At 43.6% G+C, this 18,322-nt stretch overlaps 1 protein-coding gene across 2 annotated transcripts in view; it reads left to right on the top strand.

Moving 5' to 3' along the window:
- Positions 1–18,322, top strand: part of LOC119653373 (xaa-Pro dipeptidase) — a 370,526-nt gene that overhangs the window by 351,970 nt on the left and 234 nt on the right. For both annotated transcript variants that reach the window (XM_038057917.1, XM_038057916.1), the window contains 3 exons: positions 17,238–17,330; positions 17,394–17,797; positions 17,931–18,300. In XM_038057917.1, the coding sequence (XP_037913845.1) occupies positions 17,238–17,330; positions 17,394–17,797; positions 17,931–18,300 (867 nt within the window). The remainder of the gene's footprint in view (positions 1–17,237; positions 17,331–17,393; positions 17,798–17,930; positions 18,301–18,322) is intronic.

The following is an 18,322-nucleotide window of genomic DNA, read 5'->3' as shown; positions in this document are numbered from 1 at the left end:
GATGAAAAATATGACACGCATCTCAATGTTTAAAGCCAACAGTAAAGTTTGACGGGGGCAGTATGTCGGCGCCTTGGTGAAAATCGATGGGAAAATACGGAAAGAAGACTATCATCGGATGCTTCAGCAAAGCGCTGATCCACTGTGATCGATTTAAAAGGGAAAGGGTTTTTTTCAGCGAAATAACGATTCTAAACACACATCAAAACTGTGTATGAACTATTTAAGATCAAAGGAAGCTGCAGACATTCTTAAATTCATGGAAAGGCTACCACAATCGCCGGATGCGGAAACTGCTTCCAACCAGCGAATCTCACTCATAGCAATATCTTCAGCAGGCTTGGCAATGATTGCGACCATTATCAAATTCAGAGGCCAACATATTGAAAAACAGCTGAATTGATTTTTGCGTCTTTTTCCACAAAAAAATTCAAAAATATTACAGGCAAATGTTTATAACTAATTTATAAAATGTAGAGCAAAAACGTTAAACAAAACGATCTGAAAACAATAATTGAAGTAATATTTTCAAAAAAAAAAAACGAGTTTCCTAGGTGAGTCCAAACAGGGTATATTCAGAGCAATACAATGAAAGCAGCTCGTGGACTAACTCGTTTAAATCTATGATGTTGCACCGATCATGGAAAAACTGCAAGAAAGGCGTCTTCGATGGTATGGTCACGTAATGCGCGTCAATGAGAATTCGCTTGCCAAGATTGGTTTGAACATCGAAGTCGATAGTGAGCGACCAAAAGACCGGCCGAAACCACGGTGGGTTGATACGCTGGATTGGGATTTGAAAGCCTCCCAATTGCATCCAAATCAGGCTTTTGATAGAAGCAAATGGCGGCACCAATCACGACGAGCCGACCCCGCTTGTGAATGAGAAAGGCAGAAAAAGTTTTCTATACCTATGGGTCAAAAGTAGATCAAGGTGGGGACAAGGGGAATATTTATCAAATGAAAACGGGAGGTGGGCTTTCTCCTTTGTGCAATTGAAGTGTTTCTGGAAAAAATATAACTTTCCTGCGCTTGTAGCCATGATTTATGCCCATGTGGCTGAAGAAGAGCCAAAAGGGTAAAGCTTGTAATTGGCGAATAGTGACGGTCCAGATCTGCCAGCAATATTACGCAACTATTGTTCTGAAGACAGTAGCACCGGGTTTTTTCGCCAACTCTGCTCTGTTCAAGTGCTCTTCAAGACGTGCTATCACGTTCCCGCGCAGGAAATTTCTTATATTCCGGACTTGGCGCGTCAAAATTTATAGAAGACCGAGAGATGAACGCAACAGGAATGAAGGCGAGGATTACTATTGGCATTTCAAATTCATCAGGAGACGCACTCGTGGGCACAAGTATGACATTGGGGCAAGAAATAAATGGGGGAGAAAAGTGAACATAAATAGAAGAATTCTGAATTTCTTACCCCATTCAAATCCAAGCATTGATGAAGGCGTCAAGTAGACGACGAAATATGCATATTTGCTAGGCAATAAAATATTTAGTAAAGGAGGGAACGGTTTTGGATTTTTTATTTTTAGTTATAGAATTTTACTAATACGCTCTAATTTTAAGTTATGTTGGTAATAATAACTGTATCCCGCACCCCGATTCGGCTATTAACTCGCACCATTTACACCGAAAAATCACCAGTTCATTCCATAGTCATCAGAAACTAGGTGTTTCCAGTGAGGAGTGGTCCGTCGTGGATTTCCCATTCTTCGTTCGCCGCTAGGTCCGTTTTTAAGGTTTTGTGTAAACACAAAACCTTATTAAAATCGGTTCACTGTCTATCTTTTTTTTTATACGTTGGAAGGTGGAAAGGTTCAAAACCTAGCGCTGGCTCCTGCCATACGGTTATGTGATACTTTTACCCACTAAAACCACCTCCTTCTCCTCCACTTACTCCGCGGGACTGCCATGTCGGTATTACATCGCGGGGCAGGATCAGTTATGAACTGCGGCTTCTGTCGTTATTTGTAACTTTCCTCCGAAGTTCCTCCCTCCTCAGAAAATTGTGGATCGCCTTTTTTTCACTGCCCTCCAAGATGTTTCAGAGGCTAACATGTGGTCCACGATATTCTCGGGTATCAACCGTACCTCGGCGTCAATTTCCGCCTCCGCTCTGTGTGCGGCGAACCGCGGGCAGTTAAAACCAACATGCTCCGCATCTTCCGGAATCATCACGCATGCCGGGCAATACGGCGAGTTGTCACGCCCGAAGCGATAAAGGTATGCACGGTACCCTCTGTACGCTTAGGAATTGAGTTAGGTGGTAACTAACCTCACCGTGCCTTCGCTTGATCTCTTTAGAGACATCTGGAATAATCCTGTGTGTCCAGCGTCCTTTAGGTGAATCATCCCATCTTTTTTGCCATTCCAAAATAGATTCACTTCGTGCTAATTGCCGACGATTCATATAGGACTCGCCGATTGCATATGATGGGTCATAGAGGCGTCGGCCCTCGTTCGCCAAGATGTCGATGGGGATCATGCCTACTATCACACAAGCTGCTTTATCTGAAGTTGTACGGTAAGCGCATGACGTTCGCAATGCACTCAATCGGTATGGGGCTGCGATTTTTCTCTTGCTCCCACCTTCAAAGACGATGCCCAGACTGGAGCTGCATAAAACAAGATGGAGCCAACAACACTTGAGATCAGGAGCCGACGGCTTTGCCTAGGACCACCTATATTTGGTAGCATTTTTGCCAACAATATAGCCACTCCGGAAGCCTTGGTTGCTAAATTTTCAAGATGGGACTTGAATTTCAGTCTTTGGTCAACCATGACTCCTGTTCACCAATCCTGACCTTTATCGATGTCTGCTTCCTTCGCTTGTTAATCAAGACTACCTCGGTTTTATGCTCCGCGAGTGCCAGACAAGCTTCCTCTAGCCAAGACCTGATTTAAAAAATTGCCTCGTTTGTGAGTACCTCGATCTCATCAATGTCTTGTGCCACGGTAGTTACTCCGATATCGTCTGCGAATGATGTCACTCCTTTGGGTGGTTGCAACTTTAAACTTCCGTGATACATTATTATCCACAGGAGAGGACAGAGGGCTGATCCTTGTGGAACCCCGCAGGTTGTTGTATACTGTTCTGTCTGTCTGTACGTTTGTTTGTCTGTCTGTCTGTCTTTTTTTTTGTGGAGGTGGAAATCTTCAAAAGACACTGGTCTCGACACACCAGCATATGGGATTTTTACCCACTAAAACCACTTCCGACTCCCTCCCTGCCCCGCGGAACCACCATAAGGTATTACATCACGGGGCGGAGTCAGCTCACTCTAGCTTTGTGACCTTTCTTCTATACGTGCGCCGACCGCGTCTTTCTCCTCTCCTCTGCTTTTCGCAGTTTATTTTGGATAGATGCGATCATGCAGTTGACCGCATCCCAATTCTCTTGATGTGCTAACATTTCCGGCACCAGATTTTCTGGTACCAGCACCTCTCTTAGAGTCTGCTCTAGATTCCCCCTTTCTTCCACAAATCTCGAACAGTGGAAAAATACATGCTCTGGGTCCTCTGGGACTCCATCGCAATTTGGACAGTCGGGTGAGGTCTCCAATTTAAACCTGTGACGGTATTGCAGATATCCTCCGCGATGAGAAAGAGGTTGGCTTCGCATTGTATGTGTTCGCCATCTCATCTGCCAAGATGTCAATAGGCATCATTTCAGAGATGACGAATGCTGCATCATCTTAAACAGCCCTGAAGGCAGAGCATACCCTCAGGGCTGTCCTCCTGTAGACTGAACTCAGTTTGGTAGCATTCCCTGACATCCGCAACGCCTCCCTCCAAACTGGGGTTGCCTAGAGCATGATCGAGGTCACCACCCTGCCTATAAGCAACCTAGAGGTATGCCGTGGCCCTCCCACGTTCGGCATCATCCTTGCCAAGGCCATACTTGCAGTTGATGATTTGTCGCAAACATACCGCACATAGCTAATAGCTAAGCTTCCTGTCTATCACCACCCCCAAGTATTTGATGGTCGGCTTGGAAGTGATGATATGATTCCCGATTCTAAACAGGTGTAATTTCTCTTTCGGCGCTTAGTGATGAGGACCGCTTTCGTTTTTTCCTCCGCAAGTGTCAGATCAGAGCTCTTTAGCCAACTTTTAACAACACCGATTGCTTCGCTTGAATATAACTCAGCATCTTCAAGATGCTTTGCGACAACAATCAGCGCTATGTCGTCAGCGTAACCCACCACTATGGTTTCCCCCGGAAGGGGAAGATTAAGTACATCTGTTAAGTAGTCTGTCTGTCTGTCTGTCCGTCACACGCATTTTTTTCGGAGACGATTACAGCGAGTGACACCAAATTTGGTAGAAAGGTGGGAACTGTGAACGCTCACACATACAGTGAGTTACATCCTTTTACGTTGAATTTAAGGCGGTTCCCCATACCTGCAGAAAGGGGGTGTAAAATTTTTTTCATCAAATATAGTCATGTGGGGTATCAAATTAAAGGTTAGTATTTTTCAAAGCTCTTAATTTTGACATTTGTTAGAATGGTGGGGAGTGCGGGGGGTTGAAAGTGATTATTTCTTTAAGGGGGCCATTCTCAGAAACTACCAAACCGAAAAATCTGAAAAAAATCAGGAGGCTGCCACTATATGGTGCCTGGGCTCCGAAATACCTTCCATGCCGATATCTCTTCAAATAAAGTTAATAATAGTATATTACTATAATTTTTAGTAATAGGCTGGAAACCTCCCTTAAATTCATCCTAGCGCCACGAAATTTTGCAGTGATGTAGGTTACAATGTAGAGCATGATTCTGTGGCGCGGCAGGATTCGCAGCATTCGAATTTTATTTCGAATGTTGCGAATGCGAACAAATAGATGGCGCGGAACTATCCACTTTGTAGAGCTCGCCACGGGAGTGGAAGACTAGCGAGGAAAGTGTGCCATGAGTTAGGGGCAGAAAGAAACATGAAGCGAGTTGATTCTCTAATGCCTCTAATGTGTAAATAGTCGTTTGCTCTCACTGATTCATTAAAATTAATAAATTCTAATTATTACATCTATCGTGCATTGATTGTAAAAACCTAGTCTATGTTCCGGTGTACCTAAAAATTGTGGTTTGCAAAGAAATGGACTATTTTGGTTAAAATTCTACCAAGTTTGGTGTGAATGTGAATATCACCCGAAAGTGGATACTCTCACATAATATATGGATATATTACGTGCTACGTACTAAGAAATACACAAAACCTTTCGTACTGAAGCGTCCAGCTTTCGGTCTCCCGACTTGTTAAATTTTAACTTCTTCTGTGTAGGTAATGACTCGCGGTTTCCCCTGGTTATGGACGAAGGTTCCTTTTGACGTAAATCACAGTTGCGCCTGTGGCTAAGGTAAGTATTTTCTTTTGTAGTCGTCGAGCAGAAATATGTAACGAACCTCTCCACATTCCCTAACCTAGCAGCCATATAGGCTTACTTTTCTGGTTTAGACACTACACAAGTATAACGGTATAACGGTCTTTCAAATTGAAATATATGCAGTGCTGAAAGCGCGATTGAAGAATAAAAGCAATTTTATATTTAAATTTAATATGGTAGAAATACAGTGAAAACTTGGCAACTGTGGTGTAGAGAGAAATCTCGGAATAACGAGTGTTAGTGTTGTGTGTCGCTGCCATGCACCTTGGGACCTCTTTCCCGAAATGCAGTAGTACATTTAAGATTTTGCTAGCGTTTCTAGCCTATATACTTGTACGGATAGCCCCCAGTCTCATCTGGGTTTTACCCCGTACTGTCACTGCTCTAGACCAAATTAAAAGAAGAACGTTATCTAGAAGATAGATAATTTTTTATTTATTAACCTTTTCTATTATGTACAACCAAAACCTATGGTTACATATAAATCTAGTTATGTAATATCCTAGAACTCCCGACTGATAACACACGAGGTCTATTGGACGAAAGCGCAGCAACTACCCTCGACTCAAAGCCAACTGGAGTTGCTACGCCTTTCCTAAAATAGAGTATCCGGTATGAAGCCAGCATAACTCTATCCTAAAGACGGTCAGAATTGGCTTGAAGCCAGCTAATGGCCTACCTAATGACTCCAGTGTAGGAACTAAGACAGACAACTTTCTCTATTCTCGACTTGCCTTTTATTCAATTTTGTATTTGCTAGAGTCAGCAAAAATCCATAATTGCCGATTCTGCAATTGAGTATGAAAAGTTCAGACATCTTACGTAGCAATTAAAAAAACGCAACTCATCAATATGCAAGAAATGCATAACATACACGAACAACAGCTAATACTTGACGCACATGGTGAGAAATGATGGGCGTGCGAGTACTCGGAGCAAAGCACCATGGGAGATTCATTCGCTCTCTATGTTGGCTCGCTTCGGGATTGTACTACTGCTGCGTACCAAAAGTGTCTGAAGTTTCTAGTCTGGCATAACATAACATAACACGAAGCTCAAACTGTGATTTCAGAGGGTTCCGTATAATTCTTTACTCGGGCTCGGATATTTCTCCTTATGACCTGTAAGTCATATATTCGTTATTCGCTGGCACATTAAATTTGAAGCTTTCTTATACCGTCAAATTTTAATCAACCTCACCACACTATTGTTTCTCTCTATTTTTAAGGTTTTGTGTAAAACAAAACCTTATTAAAATCGATTCAATGTCTGTCTGTCTGTCTGTCACACGCATTTTTCTCCAAAACGGCTAAACTGATCCGAACGAAATTTGGTGGACAGATGGGAGCTATGAAATCTCACGCATACAGCGAGTAGCATAAATTTAGGTGGAGTTTAAAGGGGGGCTTCCCATACATGCAAAGGGGGGATTCAAAAATTTTTTTCACCGGATATATTATAGTTGTGTAGGATATCAAATGAAAAGCCCCGATTTGTACTTTCCGAAACTGACATTAGTTTTGGCATAAATTGTAAAGTGCGTGAGTAAGGAGTGAAAATGTACGCACTTGAAGTGAGACAGGGTGGTGCGCCTAGATGAAATCTAGGCCTCAAAATATGTCCCATTCCGATATCTGCTCAAATAAACTTACTAGTAGTATATTACTACTTTTTAGAAATTTACTAAAAAACTACCCTTAAATTCATCCTAGGACTTCCGAATTTTGTACCAGTATAGGGGACAATAGTTCGTATCTATGTGCTAAATTTCATGGAAATCAGGCAATTAACGCCAAAGTTATAGCAGTTCAAACTTAGCAATTTCGCCCGAGTTCACTGCTTCCAAAGCCATGCAAATCAGATGCTGACGTCATAATTACCCGGAATAATTGACATTCGCGTGGAATATTAAAGTCGCCTTTATGAAGAATCTATTTATCTGCAGCCCTTTTTAAAGTTTTGTGTAAAACAATTATGTGAAATCTAATCTTCGAGATATGTCCCACTCCGATATCTGCTCAAATAAATTTACTAATAGTATATTATCAACTTTTAGAAATTGACTAAAAAACTCCCCTTAAGCTCATCCTAGGTGTACCAAATTTTGCACCGGCATAGAGGACAGTCTCGTGCATACACATGCCAAGTTCCAACTATTAGTGTCAAAGTTATAGAAGTTCAAACTTATCAATTTCGTGCTAATTAACACCATCCTAAGCCATGCAAATAAGATGCTGACGTCATAATTAATGAGAATAATTGAAATTCGAGTGAAATATTAAAATTCCATTCAAGAAGAATCTAATTCTCCCTAGCCCTTTTTAAGGTTTTGTGTAAACACAAAACCTTATTAAAATCGGTTTACCGTCTGTCTGTCTGTCTGTCTGTCTGTCTTTTTTTTTTTTTTTTTTTTTTTTTTTTCGGCGTTGGAAGGTGGAAAGGTTCAAAACCTACTGCTGGCTCCTGCCACGCAGTTATGTGAGACTTCTACTCACTAAAACCACCTCCTTCTCATTCCACTCTCCCCACGGAACTCCTATCAAGTATTGCATCGCGGGGCTGGATCAGCTTTTAACTGCGGCTCATTATGGTTCTCTCCCTTCCTTGTTTTCGTCGTAGTTCTTCCTGCCTAAGCTGTTGGTGAATAGCTTGCAGTTCCCTTACAACCTGGTTCCAGGCATCCGTTGACTCCAGCATAAACTCCACAATGTTTTCGGGTGTTAAACGCCTGTCTGCGACCGCTTCCATTCTTGCTCGGTGCGCGGTGAACCTGGGGCAATCAAATATGACATGCTCCGCATCCTCAGCCACGTTACCACATCTTGGGCAGCATGGTGATTCGTCGTGACCAAATCGATGTAAATAGGCACGATAACCTCCATGTCCACTCAAGAATTGTGTTAACTCGTGGCTTAATTCCCCATGGTTTCGTTCAAACCGAATATCCGGAATGATGCGGTATGTCCAACGACCAGTTTGGGACTCGTCCCATCGCTGTTGCCACCGTTCGATAGATTCCCACCGTGCCAGCTGCCGTCGAAATGCGCTAGACTCTCCAGCTGCATACGTTTTGTCGTAGAGTCGCCGACTTTCCTTCGCCAAGATGTCTATGGGGAGCATCCCTGCTAGTACATATGCCGCTTCTCCTGATGTTGTCCGATATGCACTGCATACCCGGAGTGCACTTAATCGATATGCCATTCCCAATTTTCGGCAGTTCACTTTGTTATTCAGAGCAGTTGCCCAAACTGGAGCTGCGTAGAGTAGCACGGAGCTGACTACCCTGGAGAGCAGAAGACGTCGACTTTGTCTTGGCCCACCAATGTTCGGTAGTATCCTCGAGATCGTTGTAGCGATGGAAGACGCTTTAGTTGCGGCGTACTCAATGTGTCTTTTGAAGTTGAGTCTTCTGTCAATAATTACTCCCAAGTATTTGAGCGATGGTTGGGAGTAAATTGTTTTTCCGCCAACTTTGATTTTCACAGTTGTGTTCTTTCTTCGCTTGCTAATGAGAACTACTTCTGTTTTATGCTCGGCAAGTGAAAGGCCAGAATTTCTCAACCAGGAATTGATCTCCCATATCGCTTCATTTGCATAGATCTCGATCTCGTCTTGGTGCTTTGCGACCACCGTTATTCCGATATCATCGGCGAAGCCAATAGTTGTCACGTTGTCCGGTAGGCGTAGCGTCAACACTCCATCGTACATAACTAGCCACAGCAAGGGACCCAGGACAGAACCCTGTGGCACTCCGCAAGTTGTCGGGAATATTTTTAGCCCATCGTCCGAGTCGCAGTAAAGTCTTCTCCCAAGGAGAAACTCGACCACAATGCGTACAATGTACTTCGGGGCTTGTATCTTTTCGAGTGCCTCGATGATTTTATTCCATTTTGCACTATTGAACGCATTTTTTACGTCGAGGGTTATTACTGCACAGCATTTTCCTTCTTCTATTGCAGCCTGAGCCAAGCCAGTCAGCATGCTGATTGCGTCGACAGTTGATTTTGCCTTACGAAATCCGAGTTGTTTGTCGGAAAGGCCCCCTTCCTTTTCCGCAACAGCGAGCAGTCTGTTATATATTACTCGTTCAAAAAGTTTGCCAATGGTATTGACCAGACATATCGGCCTATATGAGGAGGGGTCACCCAATGGTTTACCTGCCTTCGGAATGAGTATTAGCTTCTGTACCTTCCATTGCTCGGGGAATTCTCCTTCCCTAAGGCACGCCGTGAAAACTTGGGCAAACATACCTGGTGCTGTCCTGGCGGCTACCTTCAGGGCAATGTTAGGGATTCCATCCGGTCCTGGAGTCTTTTTTTCAATCAATCTTTTTGCTGCGTCTAGAACCTCCTCATTTTCCACTATCGGAACTTCGTCGGGATTTAACTGTACTGCAGGCAAACTTGTACCATTCTGATCCACTGGGAATAGAGTGTTCACTATATTCTGCAACAACTCTGGGCAAGTAATCGGTGGGGAGCGCTCGCCTTTTAGTGATGACATCACTGACCTATATGCGCCACCCCATGGGTCAGAATCAGCTTCAGTACACATCCGCTTGAAATGTTCGGATTTGCTCCTTGCGATAGTTATTTGCAATTTTTTCCTCGCATCTTTATATTGCACGTGTAGCTCCTCGAACTCAGGTCGGTTTCTTCTGCGCTGGGAGCGTCTCCTAGCTTTGAGACACTTTTTCCGGCATTCCTCAATTTCGGAATTCCACCAAAAATTAGGATTTCGTCTTCGGAAAGTGCTACGTCGAGGCATAGCGGCATCGCATGCCCGCTGCAATTTTTCCACGACCTGTGAAACTTTGTTTTGTGCGCTTCCCGATAGCAATGTATCTTCCAGAAGTACCTCCTTGAACATTTCTGCGTCGAATTTCTTAGTTACCCAGCTCATCGTTATTCGTGTTAATGGCTTCAAATTATTCCTTTGCGAGGTTTGAAAGATGATAGCCTGATGATCGCTGTGTGTGTACTCCTCGCTGACACGCCACTCCAAGTCTCTGATTAAGGTATCACTGACGAAGGTGAGGTCTACCACCGATTGCAATTCTCCCCTTCGGAATGTGTTGGCTCCCCCAGAGTTGGCAAGTACCACGTTCAAGCGCGTGAATGTCTCCAGCAATATTCGTCCTCTTGCGTTGGTTTCTCTGCTACCCCATTCTTCTGCCCATGCGTTGAAGTCGCCGGCTATTACTTTGGGGTTGTAGCGACTTGCATTGAAGGATAGTTTCTCCAGCAATGACGTGAATTCCTCTATTGTGAGGCTCGGTGCTGCGTAGCAGCTATAGATATATATCCCTCCAATCTTGGCACGGGTGAACCCGTCTTCTGGATGTCTTTTCGCATCTACTATAGCTTGGCTTCTGCAGCTCCATATCGCCGCCTTACTGGTTTTGTCTGCTATCCATACTCCGCTATGCAGATTTTCGTATTGTTCAGATACAATCGCAACGTCGACGTTGTTCTCGAATACGCTTTGGGAAAGTAGGTCTTGGGCCGCTCGACAGTGATTCAGATTGAGTTGCATAAACTTCATTTGGCTTTATTTATGCACGCCTTTCTGAACACTGGGCATTTACTGCTTCCTGCAATGTGGGCGCTGTCATTACTTTTTGCTTCCACACAGAATACGCACTTGGGCATTCCGTTGCAGTCCTTTGCCAAATGGCCTTGTTCTCCACATTTGCGGCACAGATTTGATCTGTCTTGGGAGCTAGTGCAAGCTTTCGCTATATGACCAACCTGCCAGCACTTATAGCATTTATGTACTGGACTCTGTTCCCGTAACCGACAGACCACCCATCCAATACGTACCTTGCCCACTGCAATCGCCTTTTTCGCTGCTTCAATAGGAAGACTTATCGACGCTATCTGCGTGTCACCGTACGCTTTTCTAAGTCGTAGCACATTAGACTCGCTCAATGTTTGTAATCCCAATTGGGTTTGCAAGGCCTCGCAGATCTCAGATTTTGTGGTGACTTCATCCAAATCCTTGCATTCGATCACCACCGAATCCTTACTCATTTTGACCGCCGCAGCCTCACCTAGTGATGCTTCAATTTTCTTCCGTAGGTTTTCGCCTCCGTCATCACCGGTTTTAAGTTCTAACAACAGGTCGCCTTTCTGTGTTCGTCTTATCCGCGTGACATTTGCACTCAGATCCGTCAAGGAGGCATCTGCTTTAACCTTGCGTAGGATTTCCGCGTACGTCAACTCGCTGGTTTTTGTTATTATCAGCGCGTCCGGCCTGGCTCTTTTTTGCAGCTTCTTCTTAGGTCCTACCTTAGTCCACGTGTCTTCAGCGCTGTTAGTGGCCTTTTCCGTATGCCCAGATAATCTTCCGTCATTCCCAGGTTGCACCGGCATCTGTTTCTCCTTTTTCCTTTTTGCTGTTCGTTGGGGAGATAGCACTTCTTCATTTGGGTCTCTTAATCGTTTGTTCCGAATTTCCGAGATATCTTTTTCACTTTGGAAGAGTTCTTTGCCAAAGAGCTTTTTGGGAAGAGATGTCTTCTGCGTGGTTTGGGTTGCTACGGCAACCATCGCTTTTTGTTGGCTTATCGGCACTGTTGCTTCTGCCCGTGCTTTCATGTCCTCTTTGACCTTGAAGTATGTGGCCCTAATAGAACGCACCTGATCCTTTATCGCGTGGTGTACATTATTGCGTTGGTTAACGTACTCCATTAGATTATTAATCATCGATCCCAGCTTCGTAAATGCGTCACCCTCGGCTTCAGCAGTAACTACACTGCTGCTACTCTTAGGGTCCAACATGCGTTTTTCCGTCGAATTCGCTGCTGGTGATCTCACTAATTTTGCGCTCCGCTTGAAGGGATCACTCGCGCTAGAAGGTAACAGTGGAGACTCCCCACTAGCCATTTTGCTAGTGGGAAGCTCACCGGAGTCCTCCGCTTCCTCCACTGCTTACAGTAATTTAACTCAAAAAAAGTGAAATTATAATAGTGTAGTTTATAAAAGTTTGTCCGCTTTAAGTGGGGATGGAACTCGGGCTTCACTCACCAACCGCTTAATTGGAAATTTAAAAATTTATTTGTTATAGTATAATATATAAAAGCTTTAACCTCCCGCGCTCGAAACGAGAATCGACCCCAGATCACGAGTAACGCGAAGCAAGCGTGCTGTCAGCAAGCTACACACTCTTGCCTCAAAATTACACTTTATGTGGATTAGTCCAGACAATAATTGCACTTTCTACTCGCATTCAGTACGAGCGCCTTGAATGTCCAATTCAACGTTCAGCGAGAGAAATAAATAAATAAAGGGGAAGAGCCAAACTCCAACCTGTTCCCACTTCGTTCAGCAAACATTAACCATTAAGCGTTCCGCCGTGTTGGTTCGGTTAAATTGAAAACAATTTTTTTTTTTTTTTTTTTTATTATTATTTTTTGAATATAAAAAGAAAAAATAGAAAAAAAAGATCTCCCTTACGTGATTGAACCAAGGCCGCCCGGTCCGCGAGCACGCGCGCTCCCACTAGTCTGTCCTCGACGCCGTATGTCCTTGTTCAATATTAGTTACTGGACATTACCAGCTAACACCCGCCGATATATTTCATAAACGGCAATTCAAATGACCGGTTCAGCGGAGAAGAGAACAAAGGGAAGATAAAACTTATTTAAATAAGTTTCACGTAAGAAACGCCACCGATCTCACTTCACCTTTAACTACTCCCGCACTTTTCACCTTCGTGCAGTTTAATTCACAATTTTTACTGAGTTCCTTTGCCTTTTTTTCCTTCTTGATTTGCGAGCGTTCGCAATACACTTCCGCTCCAGTCAACGATTAATCGCTGTCTGTCTGTCTGTCCGTCTGTCTGTCTGTCTGTCTGTCTGTCTGTCTGTCCGTCACACGCATTTTTCTCGGAAACGGTTATAGCGATTGACACCAAATTTGGTAGAAAGATGGGAACTGTGAACGCTCACGCATACAGTGAGTTACATCCTTGTACGTCGAATTTAAGGGGGGGGGGGGTCCCCATACATGCAAAAGGAGGGTGTAAATTTTTTTTGCATCAAATATACTCATGTGGGGTATCAAATTAAAGGTCTCGGTTAGTACTTTTCGAAGCCGGTCTTAGTTTTGACATTTGTTGGAAAGGTGGGGAGTGCGGGGGGTTGAAAGTGACCATTCCTTTAAGGGGGCCATTCTCAGAAACTACCAAACCGAAAAATCTGAAAAAAATCAGGAGGCTGCCACTATATGGCGCCTGGGCTCCGAAATACCTTCCATACTGATATCTGCACAAATAAAGTTAATAATAGTACATTACTATAATTTTTAGTAATTCGCTGCAAGCCCCCTTAAGTTCATGCTAGGACTACGAAACTACAATATAGGATATAACATAGAGCATGATCTTACCAAGTTTGGTGGAAATCGCACTATTACTAACAAAGTTATAATACGTCAAAGTTGTCGCTTCCTTGCAAATTCAAGACTATGAATGTCAATATCATCCGAAAGTGAATATTCTCACATAATATATGCATTTATTACGTGCTACGTACTAAGAAATACACAAAACCTTTCGTACCTGAAGCGCCCAGCTTCCGGTTTCCCGACTTGTTTATATTTTATGTTGGTTAAATTGTTGGCATTTGCTAATAATATTAAACTCAGGGTGTGAGGCGTATGAGGTTGACCATTATCAACACAAGGCTTTCCATCAAATGATTTATTTAAATCGCTTTCTAGAAAATAGAGGGCAATGGAATTTTTAGCTATATTACACGGAGCTGTCGTGCACTCGTCGCTCCTCACATCTTTTTCGTTTTGTTCAGCCATCAGTTCACAAACGGGGTCGGCCTGTGGTGATCGGTTCCGTCATTTTATTTTATCAAATGCCTGATCAGGATGTAATCTTGAGACCTTTAAATCCCTATCCAACATATCAAGCCACCATTGTTTTGGCCGGCTTATTGGTTGCTTACCATTGCTTTCGATGTTCTGACCAATACTGGTTGTTGAATTCTCGTTAGTGTGAATTACGTGACCACACCATCGAAAACGCCTCTCTTGCAGTTTTTCCATCATCGGTGCAAACCCGTTCGATCGCGGATATTCTCATTTCAGACGTAATCAAAACGTGTCACGCCACCAGTGCAATGCAACATCTTGGTCCCCATTACCGCAAGACGCCGTGCATTGACCTTTATAGTCGGCCAATACTCAGAACTATAGAGAGCGGCAGACGGACGACATTGCAGTAAATTTTAGATTTGGGACTTGCGCTGATACGTCGATCACAAAGAACACTAGTTGGGGAATGCCACTTCATTCAGGTGGCGTTAATGTGTGGAATAATTTCATTACGCAGTTCTCCATTGGCAGATAGCATTGACTCGAGATATTTAAATCGCTCAGTTCTGGCAATGGCAGTAACCTGCCCAGAACTGAACGATTTCAATATCTCGCGTCAATGTTATAAGCCAATGGAGAACTACGTTATGTTCCTCACATAGGGAAACACAAAACCTTTTATATCTGAAGCGTCAAGCTTCCGGTTTCCGGACTTGTTTTGTTATTAGACTATGCAATGAGCCAAGAGACCATTCGAGCTGGCTAAAGCCATCTATTCCAAAAACCTAGAGAAATGACAAAACCGGAAGCAACAATTAATGCAGATCCACTCACGCGCCTCGTCGACATTCACTTGCAAGCCTCTGTGTTAGCTAGGCTCGGGAATGTGGTTGACACTTATGAATGTGGTTAATAATGTGAAGTCAAGATGACGAATTTGGGAGGAAGATGATGGAGGTGTTAAAGCATGCTATATAGGAAGGAAAGGAAAATGGTGTATACAAGCAACTGGATCTTTTTATGAGCTCGGTACAGGAAAAAAGCGAAACGAAATGATCTGTACTCTGTACTCTCTGTAATTTTTATGGCATTATTCCCGAGTTATGACAATCTCGGCAGATGCCGCATTTTACCTAATACGAGCACTAAGTGCCAAGCATTAAGGCTCGGATAATCCTACCTGCTTAAAAGAGAAAGGGACTCTGTTAGTGTCGGTGGTAGGTTAACGAGAGAGTCCGCCGATATCCGTCTCCACACAACGCAGGTATGCATAATGGTGTACTTCTGCATGGATTGGCCCAGTCTGTGTGATGGGACTACTCGCTGAGTAATTTAAGTATAATACCTTCTCGAGACAACAATTTGCTTTGATTTCCTGAGCCAGGTATTTCCGTTCAATGTTACTATTATGGAGGATGGGATAAAAAATTAATTATATATGCGGACTGACCCGTCTTGTCAATTAACAGCACACCAAGCTTGTGTAGTATTTGGCAATCAATTAGAACTTGCCGGTCAGAATACATGTTGTAAGCAGAACCACCGAGCAGTGTCTGGGGCTCATATTGGTAAACCCAGCCCATTCTTGTATGCAAAGTTTTGGTGAGTCACCTTACATACAGCATTGTGCTTGTCCGTGTATTGCATCTGCCCCCCCCCCCCTCAGAAATTCTTTCATCTCAGCAAAAAGCTCCGCAGCATACAGCCATCTGTTCGACAGCTACGTACTGGTGGATGCAAGACCTACCTAAATTTCTACCGAACTAAGGAGTACGGCTCCCGTGTTGAAACGCAACACCACATCGAGGCCCCTGTTCGCTTGAACGTAACCACAACCCCTATGAAGCTCCCATAAGGGAGTCAACCCCAACATCCAAGCTGAACACACATACAACAGGAATTCTCCTGAAGTATGTGAATTCAAGGGCTATCTCGGTTCCCATGGCAGCAGTATACCCCTGGCAAGATTTCGTGGCCTATTGTCACTTCAGATAAGTCCCCGTGCAGACTCGGGTCTGATCGCCCTAATTAGGCCTTTGGAGCATTCGCCTACTGCATCACGGCCGACAAATCAATGTGATACAGCGTCTCCCGATGCCACCACTATGGAGGTTCTCCTCGGCGACTTGGTTTTGGTTTGGCCGACAGGGTTGCCGCCTTGTCTTCCTTACCGCCACCTCTGAGCACTAGCCATCTGTTCGACAAATGGCTGCCAGAGGCTACATAGCAGAATTGGATGATGCGTTCGGAATTTGGACATAGTCCATATCCGCCGCTGTACGTTTCCCAGATCGATTTTTGTCCACGGCAATATTCCGAATGCATTGCCACTGAAGGGATAGGGAATATGTTGAGTGTACTTATTTTATTCTTCCCCAAGACATGCAATTTCAGCACCAGCTGTCCGGCATACCATTCGTGATGACCTTTGCGGATGGTTTGAATTTGACACTTGTCTAATCCATTCTATCCGAATATCACGGCTAAACATGTCTGGTATTCGCAACAGAGTTCTAAGGTGGTCATCAGTACCAGCATACAACCTGATGTCATCTAACTACATCAAGTGCAAGCTCGCACTTAGCGCGTAGGCTATACTTTATTGCGACACCATATCCTCTAACATTATTCAATAGCCATGAAAGGAGGTTCAGTGCCATACAAAACCAAAGGGAACTCACCCCCTGGAAGATGCCCCTCTGTATACGGATGGGCTCTGAGATTTTCATACCCTCAATGAATGCCTGTCTGCCATGACTGTCGCCAAAAACTTTATTAGTTTAGGATCAATGCGGTCCAGATGTAGTGCATACTTCCTTTCTGCTTTAGTGTGTCTAGAATTTCAACCCTGAGTGTCTCACTGGGGATGGTATAGTTCCGGTAAACTCTCTGAACTTTATTTTTCACCCATCTGCTGGTACTGCCAGTACCAGTGCTGATTATATTATTTCAATATTTCTTCTTTGCATTTACCATATATTATTAAATAACAAATAAATAAAACTTCCCCTTGTTTAGCCGTGTCATCAAATCCGATATGGAGATCGAAGTTCTCCGCTATGTTGCGAAAGTGTCTTCCGATGCTCATAAGGCTGTTATGAAAACAATAAAGTAAGAAGCCTCAAATTATTTTCTTATAAAATAACTTTACTAAATTTCGATAATTGTTTTTAGACCCGGTGTGAGTGAATACGAGGGCGAAAGCTTGTTCCTTCATCATTGCTACTCAGTAGGCGGATGTCGCCATGCATCTTACACTTGCATTTGCGGATCTGGTATAAACTCAGCAATCTTGCACTACGGTCATGCTGGGGCACCAAATGATCGCGGTCTTAAGGATGGTGATATGTGCCTCTTTGATATGGGTGCTAACTATTGTGGCTACGCTGCTGATATTACTTGCAGCTTTCCAGCCAATGGAAAATTCACGGAGGATCAGAAGTTCATTTACAACGCCGTGCTTGCGGCTAGGAACGCGGTAATGGATGCTGCCAAAGAAGGCGTGTCATGGACGGACATGCATATTTTGGCCAATAAGGTCATGTTAACAAAGTTGAAGGAAGGGGGCATGCTGAAAGGTAAATAAATGTGTACTGGGGATTGGTTCTTAGGAAAGCGTAACATAAAAAAATATAACGTACATAAACCAACCCTGCTAACAAATGTTTCAAGATATACATAGCTTTTTTGCATAAAACGTTATACTTTCAGGTGATGTCAATGAAATGTTTGAGGCTGGACTAGCGGCTATTTTCCAACCACACGGTCTAGGGCACTTGCTTGGTTTAGATGTTCACGACGTAGGTGGTTACTTGGAGGGCCAGCCTCCACGCTCTACTAAACCCGGACTGAATAAGCTGAGATTCGCGAGAATCCTTAAAGCTGGGATGTATGTTACTGTGGAGCCTGGATGCTATTTCATTGAGTGCTTGATGGATAAGGCCTTGTCCGACCCAAATTTGAATAAGTTTATCGTGAAAGTTGTGTTTGAACGTTTCCGCAAATTCGGAGGTGTTCGTATTGAGGATGATGTACTGATTACTAAGTGTGGAAATGAAAACTTTGCTATCGTTCCAAGAACGTAAGTATTGACCAAATGTCTG

Source organism: Hermetia illucens, chromosome 4 (genome assembly GCF_905115235.1).
Source record: "Hermetia illucens chromosome 4, iHerIll2.2.curated.20191125, whole genome shotgun sequence".
NCBI lineage: Eukaryota > Metazoa > Arthropoda > Insecta > Diptera > Stratiomyidae > Hermetia > Hermetia illucens.
Note: the sequence above shows the minus strand (reverse complement) of the source record. Positions and strands in the feature narration are given on the sequence as shown.